The following is a 10366-nucleotide window of genomic DNA, read 5'->3' on the forward strand; positions in this document are numbered from 1 at the left end:
CGCGAAATCGAGCACTGGCGAGAGGAGGCCCGTGATTTGATGTTAGATGAGTGGGCAGAATGGCTGGAGGAGCCCAGTGCTGGGCATCGAACAGTCGCCGCTCTACAACCTTGCTTACGACAGTGGGTAGAGAGGAGCAGTGGTTCTCTCACATATCGCATGGTGCAGGTGTTGACCGGGCATGGTTGCTTCGGGAAATACCTGCACCGTATATCAAACGAACTTACCAAGTGAAGTTCGATCTAAATTATCCTGTTTTCGCCGAAGAGATTTAAGGTCCCTCCCAACCCGAAGATTTCTATATCTTCTTCCCTGGAGGTAAACGTCAATGTCATCTCTTCTCTAAATATAATGAGACCGCTCGGACACCGAGCCCACAGCGTGGTAGGGGTGGGGTTGCCCGCTCTTTTGTTTTTTACTACTACTACGCTGAATATTGTGTGCGGATTGGCTTGTCGTACAGGGGTACTACACGGTAAAATAAATCTCTTCGGCGAAAACAGGATAATTCAGATCGAACTTCACTTAGTAAGTTCGTTTGATCATCTAAAAATAGATAAGGTAAACTTAAGGATTCTGCAAGGCCTCCAGTGCCGCTTCCATACCTCAGACACTGACTCAGTAGCGGCAGAGCTTATAACTTATACATTTTATTTAAAGTAACAACTGCACAAATATAAATCCAAAAATAAAACAGAGATTTGTTAAAAAAAGTTTTTAAAATAAAGCTTGTCCATAACATGTCGACACAGTGATGGATCGACACTCAAGCATATTAGACTCATGCACAGACAAACAGTTTATTGACAAATGACACTGACATAACTAGGTATGCAAAACAACTCAATCGAGCTCGGGAAGTCGTTCAATGCAATTTAAAAGGTTTGACATCCCACGAACAGGCATTGGGACAGGTTTAATTAATGACAGACAGATTGTAAAAAGGGTTGTTTATTTCCATTCGGTAAAAGGGGAAAACATGCCGTATGTAAAGTTGTAGTGCTGTCAAATATTCTACTCTATATTTATCAACAAACCGCGTTTAGCAAAGCAAATGACAATATCCAAAACATTCCGATCGTATCATTTAAAATGATCCCTTTCAGCGTTCATTAGCAAGCGCTGGCAGCGCTATAAATATTCGCAAAGATAAATTTCCAAATTCAGCTTTCACAAATGTGCGGCGCGGAGGCAGGTTTGTCGCGCTAACTGTACACACCATGAATAGGGCACGTGGGAAATTAACAACATTTGTCCAGCCTGCGGGGTGGAGTACACGAGCGACTTTAAGACGCAATAGACAGACGTTAAAATCCGTACATAAACTAATTAAAGCTTGTGTTATAACAATTTTTTAGATTGTGGAGGGGTAAATAACGAGTCTCAAACTGATTTAATACACCTCGCTATCGCCCTAAGCTTTCTGAATACATCTTGCGAACATCCCAAATACCTTTAACTTGTTTTCGAAAGATAGATGGAAGACTACATAAATAGATGATTTATTTTTAGATGTCCTAAACTATGAAATCCGGTCTCAAAAGTGATTCAGTCTACAGTCATTATAGATAATATCTACCGCAAAGTAGACAATATAGGTATATTAAGTAGGTACTTAACATAGGCGTCGAAGCCACGATAGCCGAACGGTGAAGAGGTCGGACTGGCCGACTCGTGCGTGATCCGGGGAACGCGGGTTCGGTCCCCGCCGCCGCTCGACTATTGACCACAATAGTCACTTGGTGAGCTCACTCGTGATACAAGCATACTTTAGCTTAGTACGAGGGGCTAACGGGACTACTAGTAATTTGTGTAATAACAAAAACATCGATGCATCCGCAAAAAGTAGCCCGTCTGCTCCGCTCCTAAGCTATAGCGCGGTAAAAACCTGCAGCTGACGCTCACTGATAGCGTGTCTGTCAGGTAGCACAAGCTATAATTTTATGTACCTTTAATGTTATTTAGATAAAATAAAATGACACAGAAAGTTCAACTCAGTTCAACTTCTATTAATTTAATTTATCGCATAATAAAAATATGCACACAAACAAGGGGTAATAATTTTTTGCACTTTTATACCTTTTTCTCAGTTTTTCGTATCTTTTTCTTTTATTTTGTATCATTACCTTTCACCGCACCCCTTTTTTCGCCATGGCTATCGCACAAGTCGTGCTGCGCCATGGAAAGAACTTCAATCGGTCTCTGGAGAGGTGAAAAAATGGACTGTCGTTTAAGTCACTCATTGCAGTCTTCGAAAAAAGGTGTGTATAAAATATAAAATAAAACATTGTGGTTTACTTTGAAATTAGAATTGCACCCATCTGAGACAATGATTTTTCTGTTATTTAAAAAGTTATCTGCTTATGATTTAATTAATATTATTAAATGACACTAAAAATATTAAAATACCAATAACATTAGGTTTCAATAGCTATTTACTTTGGTAGAGTTTATAAGGGTTTATAGTCAAACTCATTAATCGAAATAAATAATTTTAATGGTATTATTGTTACATATTTTTATCATTTCTTCCCTCAGTTATTTGTTTCAATACGTCTAAAATGAGGTAGTAAACCAATACATCTGCGTCTTCTGCCCATACAAAGTCGGTGTGACTGAATTCATGTCTTTTGATTACATGGTGTATAACAGGGTTCAGTATATTAGATAACAAACTCTGAATATCTGGAATTGTTGATAACCAATCATCTGAAGATGAAAATATAGCCACTGGTAATGTAACATCGTTCAAACGGTATATTGGAGGCGCCACTCTCCCATACTTTTTCAAATTCTGCGATCTACCCATATCAAACATTTGAAATTGACCACTTTTCACAAGCTGGATATAATGAATTATAGTTTTCATTGACCCTCCTGCTGGCACACGATTCAAAATGTTTTGTCTTAGAGTTTTATTTGCTATCTCTCGTCCTCCATTTGCTAATAATAATAAAGGATTTAAGCACATAATTTTAGTACCTTTGCAAAATTTTTCAATGAAATTCCTTGGAAAGTATTCCAGTGGAGCGAAATCATGTGCACCTAAAAATTTTAATGACACAAACGTGTTTTGATTATAAAATTCAGCGAGAAGTCGTATTGGTCCTTTCACTTCATACATGAATGCTAAAGGAGCTAACAGAACAGCCGATTTTAAGACCTGGTTGTAAGTAGGATAAGTCGTCAAAAGTGCTAAAAGTGCTGTAGCTCCCATCGAATGCCCAACGTAGTGCAAAGGTTGATCTTTATCGTTTTGTTCACGTATGTAGTCAATTACTGCTGATAGATCAAACTGCCCAATCTCATGCCAGGAAAAGTTCCAAAATTCATCATCAGTCATTGTTCGACTCATATGTGCTTTCGAGTATTTGTTTCCTCTTGCATTAGTCAGCCAAACATCGTAATGAGCATTAACCAGTAAATAGGGAAGGGATTTCTTTGGTCCTAGTAATACCCAATCTTCGGAGCTACCAAAAAGACCATGGTGCAACAAAACTATACCACTTTTTGTTGCAGACTCATTAAGGGTGGGTGGCAATATCCTGTGAACAATCAATACATAGTCGTCTGTGGTCACCACTGCATGACTTTCTGCTTTGTAGCCATGTGATTTCACTAATTCTTCCATTAGAACACCAGCTTCAGAGTTTTCTTCATGGCTCATGACAGTTGTGTTTAATTTGGCGGGAATATCGTCAGCAAAGGCTTCATTGATGAATTTGAAAAATGCCTTCTTTATTGTCACTCTCCTGCGTTCCATCTGTTTCATGTTTGCTTTAAAAAATGATTCTACTTCATTTCTGAATTTTTCGAAAGACGAAACCAGACCGCCTCCTGCACGCTCCACTGCTCCTCGAAATTGTTGTTCCATGCAGGCGCCATTTGCATTGTCTTCGGTATTGGCACTAGAAATTAAAAGTATAAAAATTAACCACATTGCTGTTGAAATCTGAATCAGACTGCTCACTCGTATAGTGTCCAATTTATATGCCGGAAAATGTTCGCAGGTATTTTATATTATTAATCACTGACCTAGAGTAGGTCCATAGATGACAATATTTTAAATATCTAATAAAACAATGTTCTTTGTTAATAAAATACACTATTAAATAGCTATTGTCTATTCATGTTATGTGAATGATAGACTCATAGACTTACTCACGCACATAAATCTAGGCATTTCTCATTCTCCATGGGTGCAGGATGTTTTTACGCTTGCTAACTTAAATAATGTTATAATCTAAATGATAATATTATGCTGTGTGATGAAAACACTAAATCATTTTCGCTAGTTTTCTTCTAGGATTGTAACAAATACGATCTCAATTCAGGTTTCAAGCTTAATGAGGCCTAACTTGCTCTCTGAACTCCAATTTCTCTCATTCAGTATTTTTTTAAACCATTACTAGTCCCGTGTACCTCTCCTGCTAAGCTAAATTTATGCTTGTGTTACGAGTGGGTTCACCACTAGTCCAGTGGCGGCGAACCATCATTCCTCGTTTCTCAAGTCAGCCAATCCAACACCTTCACCGTTGGGCCATTGTCGCTTTTTTTAATTAATTGTTAGTGTTTTTATTCAGCTGTTTAAAGAACATTGAGCTATTTTGGTCCAATTTCTCAACTTTGGCCTACAGCATTGAAAATGATTGCTTGTATGTAATCAAGCAAAAAGCAGATAGACATTGACTTGTTATAATGCCCAGGTCCCAATGCCCAATATCTAAGGCGAACATGGTGTTCCGATACATTTTCAGATGTACCTAAGAAACCACAAAATTCATAACATCAAAACAAATTTTGAAAGTGTTTAGGCGGATAATGGTGTGATTAATAACCATTGATTTTTTCGTGAAAATGTATGAGGGCAATTTATGCCCAAAACAGTTCAACGCCCTACCCCTACTTCAAATTCTCTCACCAAGTTTGCGGGTGGTGTCAGTACTTTATTTCAGTATTACTACTTTACTTCAGTACTACTTTCAAGTCAAGGAGAACGGGGGGATTAAACATCTATCACTCATTAAAATAATAATAGAAATAGGCCCCCTTAATTGATATTTATTGTCCGTGGTGCATAATCTTTTCTTAAGGTTTTAAACCTTTGTTTGTCACCTGTCATCCGCTTCATAACTTGCCCTTCATTGGTTGAGTTTTTATGGCGGTCAAGCTGTAGATCCTGGCTAGTGGCTACACAGAAGTTGCAGTGGTGGGAACGAGAGGTGGGAATAGTCCCGTTTAATTAAGTAAAACGTTTTTACGAGTACTTGAATTGTTAATGTTAGATAAGTTTATTTTTGTACTTGACACTGGATATAATATGTGCAAAACCCACACGAAGCCATATTTACTAACATAGTAGATACCTGGTCGAGAATGCTTTAGAGCATTAAGTTTGCCTTATGTTCAATTTTGGCATTAACCTCGTAANGACAAAATTTACTCTTCGGTCTTACGAGGTTAAAGTTTTAAATAAATAAATAAATACCTATCTACAAGTTGTTGGTTTCGCACGTACACACCTAGAGTTCACAGACTAATTTACTCAAACCCCTATCCTTCTTTGAATATGAAAACAGTCGTTTTATTGAACAATGGATTTAATATCATTCTGCGTTTTAAACTCTATTTGCATTAGAATTCTTTCATGCAGGAAATTAAAATAAAGCAGTTTAAGTAAAACAATGTGGCCCGACTAATGTTCTCCAAGTGGAATAAATGCAAATCTGTTTTGCAAATTATTCCCCCGTTTTTTTATTATTTTGTTCCTTTCCACAATGTCTGCCTCATTCCATTGGTGGTTGGTTTTCTTTGTATTGTCAATGAACAAAAGCTGATTTGTATAAAGTTGAGTGAAGTTTTGCCGGGACCTATTCTAGAGCGATATAATAGTAGATGTTGTTTTTCTTTATCCATAAAGGAAGAGCAAAATGCTTTAAGGTGGGAATTGTGCTAAGATTTTTCCGTTTTACTTCGTTCTTTACAGAGCGCTTATTTGTGAAATTGAGGTACGCTTTCTTTTAGAGTCTGATATATTTGTTTATTTTTTCAAGCTTTACCTCAGAGCACGTACATTGGTCATTTATCTTTAGGGGTCGTTCCCAAAATCATAAACAGAAGTTTGCTTTTACTAGCAGTAAAGAGCGCACGTCAAACAAAGTTGGACATTTATTACAAAACTTACTAAGATTAATCTAAAATGGACGTAACTAAAAGTTTTGTCGTTTGATGAGATTGGTGATGCGAGTGTGGCTTATTTGGAGTCTCCTTAATGAATTGTAGATGTGTGCCAATTTATGCCTTTTTAGCTAAACTTTCTTATTAACAGTACTTCTCATTATGTATTAGATTGTATGATACCTACTACTATTTGTGTTCTCTCTCAGTGGTGGTAAACTAGGCCATATTTTATTTGAAATGCACAGTATTAAGTTTCACCTACGTATTGATTTTGTATTTATATTTGGGAATATTATTAAGAAGGGGAATACAATAAAAAACAAATAATGCTGTACATCTTTAAATGGTTACAATATTGTACGATCTATTGTCATTCATCAGTTCAAACCTCGTTCGCTTTAACAAAATTAACATTCAAACCATTTTCTAAGTAATCCATCAGTTTCGGGAACACCAATACGTTAGCTTCGGACCCCCAAACGAATTCGGTATGGCTCAGGTTCTGACCACGGATTACGTAATGGTCAATAGGGTTTGAAATACTAAAGTACAGCCTCAGGACGTCAGGAACTGTAGCGAGCCAGTCGGTGCTCGAACTGAACATAGCAATCGGGAGCTTAACTTGGTTCAATGGAAATTCAGACTTAACCCGACCAAATCTATGGAACTTCCCGCTCTTGACAAGCTGTCCGTAATGCATTATGGTGTCAGTTGATCCCCCGGCGGGCACGTGGTACAACAATCTGGCCATGAAGCTTGCATCCTGCGGCTCCTGTTCGGGTATACTGCCCGTCAAAAAAAGCAACGGATTGCTGCAGTAAATATTTGCTCCTTTACAAAATTTTGATGCCATCATTTTCGGGATCTTCCTGGATGGCACGAACTCTGTGTCGCCGATGGCTTTAAGCAATTGATCGGGAGGATCGGTCGACATACTCGTAAGAATTTTTAGTGGACCTTGGATATTGGACATAAATGCCAACGGTGCCAACAATATCCCGATTCGTAAGTACTGGTTGTAACGCGGAGCAGTTGATAGCAGCACCAATAATGCTGTAGCACCCATGGAATGGCCAACATAATTTATTTTCTTGGTAGAATTTTTTAAGGTTCGAACATAGTCAATGGCGGCGGGCAGGTCGTATTCGCCCATTTCTTGAAATGTGAACCTCCAGTATGACCGTGAATTCACAGGTTTTGACTTATGACCTCTGGAATAGTAATTACCTCTGGCATTGGTCATCCATACATCGTAACCAGCGTCACTTAGAATGTATGGTAACGATTTTTCCGGCCCTAAAAGTATCCAGTCAGCTGAGCTGCCAAGAAGACCGTGGTGTAGTAAAATGGTTTCATTACTAAATTTTGTGTCATTTTGGTTGTGTTTACTTAATATTCGATGCAACGTTAACAGATACCCGTCTCTTGTCTTGATGACATGGGATTCAATTCTTCTTCCATGTATGGTAGCCAGCTGCGGTGTAGACATCAATGCTGTTGGTTCGGACTTCATGCTGGCATATTCAGGACTTTCAGTATCCGCATCAGCTGCAGTTTTCTCAACAAAATCATTGAAAGCTTGCTTAATTCTTTCTTCTAAAATGTATTGTTCTATCGATTTCTGAGCATCTCGGACTCGCGGGACAAAGATGTTTTTCACTTTAGAAAATAGCCCATCAAAACTATTGGACATGATTCTTGTAAAATCATTGAACTTCACAGTCATTACTCTGAAAAAGTCATGACAACGCACATTATGATTATGGTATAGAAATGTAACAATTAATATAGTAAAAATTTTCATTATCAGGCTTGTGCTCACTTTCACTTCCCGGTCTACACTGATGCAAGCATCAAGCGGTGTCATTTCTCTGTTATGACAAGTGTTAGCAATATTATTTACTAAAATGAACAATAGAGTAGTCAAAACATCACTTACATAAAAGAAAAGACAATGATTACATTTGCCGACGCAATCACTCAAAGGAAGTGCGTGCAAACATTTTGATAGCAGTCGTATGCCTTCTAAATCAATGGAATAGTAACAAAACAATACTATTACAACATGCCCATAGCTCCTATTATATTAATCAATCTAGAAGCATTTCCCAACCGTAAACAAGAAAGTACGTTACGTTGTTCGACAATTTGATTTACTGTCGTTGTATTTCAAAGTTACTTTCGAAATTAAAAAAGAAGGTCACAACAATTCCCATACGATTATGCGGAAAAATTAAACATCCCAAGAACTTTTCTGCGCCTTGAACAGTTGAGGAGAACTTTCTTTCTTAACGACGTAAACAATTTAAATCTAATGCAATATGCAGACCGGGCAGGCGACTCCGCCTTCCCGCCTCCCTACCTGCGTCTTCATAAAAAATTCACCCTAATTCTGAAGCAAGCATTCAGGAAGCCCTGGGTCACTCACAGCTCGCGATATAGCCACTAAACTGTATTTCGGCTGGATTATTTTCTATGTTATGACCACTTTCATCCTTTATGTCGTAGTAGTGCTGCTACGTCGTTATGAATTAAATATAGGAATACGTGATTGATACATAATGAAAGCGAATGTGAACGTAGGATTGTGGTTTTGATTTGAGGAAATCAAATCGTATAATGTTAAAATTAATCTTTCTTTATATTCATGCGTTTCAAACAAACGTAAGAGTTGAATATCTTAAAGTGTTTTGCTATGTTGCAATGAGGAAGTACGATAAGTAATTACTTTTATGGTAAATTTTATGTATGAGTAAGGATAAGTACTTTCGTTGAGAGTACAACAAGGCGTATACCTACTTATAATTCGATAATAACTATTCTAAAGGTTTTTTTTTTACCTTCCAATAATTAGGTATATTTTAGAGAACCTACAAAGTGAATGTCAATAGACATGTTGACACCACAGTCAATTGACGTACTTTTTAAAACTGTCAAAACGAAACTCTCCCATAGATTTTGTATGGCACTACAAGCAAGTGACGTCACTATTTTGTCAACTCAATTAAACAACTTTTTTCAATTACAATGCGAACAAAAATCGTAATTTACAGGTAATTTAAAATAAATTAAGTTTTTAAGACCAGAATGAAGGGTCTTTTTAAAACAGTTGTGGTTTCGAATTATTGGGGTATGGTGTCAAACTGTCTATTGTAGTAGTGATTTTAATTTGTTGAAAAGATCACCTCCTTCTGAAATTAAGTAAGTAGGTACCTATGTATAAACAAAACAAGTCAAAAATATAATAATAATGTCTTTCGCTTAAACGGAAGAGTAGTTCTTACAGACTAACTCACAGTTCAATAACAGCCCCTAAAAATAATAACAATAAAACGATCAGATATATGTAGTGGAGAGAAATGAGGTAGATCGGCCAACCGACAGAGCTCATGCAAAATGCAGTTCGGCACCTTTCCCCTCCTATATCGCCGCCCAGTCACCCCCATTTATAAATGATTCGGGTCTCAATTCCACTAGCTCTCTGACTGGATATTGTTTGACTTGTGGACACGGTGAACCGACGAGATTTTTTCAAACCTTTGAATATGTAAAATAAAGTTTTGGTAGGTTCAAGTTTTAGGAACTTCTTAGGAACAATAAATCATAAAAAGGAGGAAATAGGAGACGAAGTTATACTGGTGGTCAACAATTTCACAATAAGAAGTATTAACATTTTTATACTTCTTATTGTGACTAACTATAGTGGGCAAGCAAAGTCGCAGCTAGAAGTAGGTAATTAAAATAATAAATTATTAAATAAATTAAATTCATTAACGACCAACTTTTCAATATTCAAAAATGTTAATTTACACTGACAGACAAAATAATGTTAATTTAAACGGACTGTTTTTGAGCTCAGTAGAGCCTCTCAACAAGTGGGCCTCAGAATGAACATGGACAAGACAAAAATCATGTCTAATGTCCGTGTTGCACCCACTCCTCTGAAGGTTGGAGACTCTACACTCGAAGTTGTCGACAATTATGTATACCTGGGACAAACAGTCCAGTTAGGTAGGTCCAACTTCGAGAAAGAGGTCAATCGTCGAATCCAACTCGGATGGGCAGCGTTCGGGAAGCTTCGCCATATACTCATGTCCGAAATACCGCAGTGTCTCAAGACGAAAGTCTTCGAGCAGTGTGTGTTGCCAGTGTTGACATATGGATCCGAAACGTGGTCGCTTACTAT

The 10366-nt window shown here is 37.5% G+C and overlaps 2 protein-coding genes across 2 annotated transcripts; both read right to left on the reverse strand.

Annotated features, from left to right (window-relative positions):
* Positions 1 to 2663: 2663 nt before the first annotated feature.
* LOC114365024 (lipase 3-like) lies at positions 2664 to 3772 on the reverse strand. Its single transcript, XM_028321445.1, has 3 exons — positions 3265 to 3772; positions 2784 to 2943; positions 2664 to 2685 (listed from the first exon to the last, which is right to left on the reverse strand). Exons 1-3 carry the CDS (start codon positions 3770 to 3772, stop codon positions 2664 to 2666), a joined length of 690 nt encoding a protein of 229 aa, XP_028177246.1.
* A 2790-nt stretch (positions 3773 to 6562) lies between these two features.
* Positions 6563 to 7873, reverse strand: LOC114365025 (lipase 3-like). Its single transcript, XM_028321446.1, has one exon. It carries the CDS (start codon positions 7871 to 7873, stop codon positions 6563 to 6565), a length of 1311 nt encoding a protein of 436 aa, XP_028177247.1.
* Between the last annotated feature and the right edge of the window lie 2493 nt (positions 7874 to 10366).

The sequence above is a fragment of the Ostrinia furnacalis genome, unplaced genomic scaffold, assembly GCF_004193835.3.
Source record: "Ostrinia furnacalis isolate ACB-3 unplaced genomic scaffold, ASM419383v2 OfSCF7532, whole genome shotgun sequence".
Taxonomy (NCBI): Eukaryota; Metazoa; Arthropoda; class Insecta; order Lepidoptera; family Crambidae; genus Ostrinia; species Ostrinia furnacalis.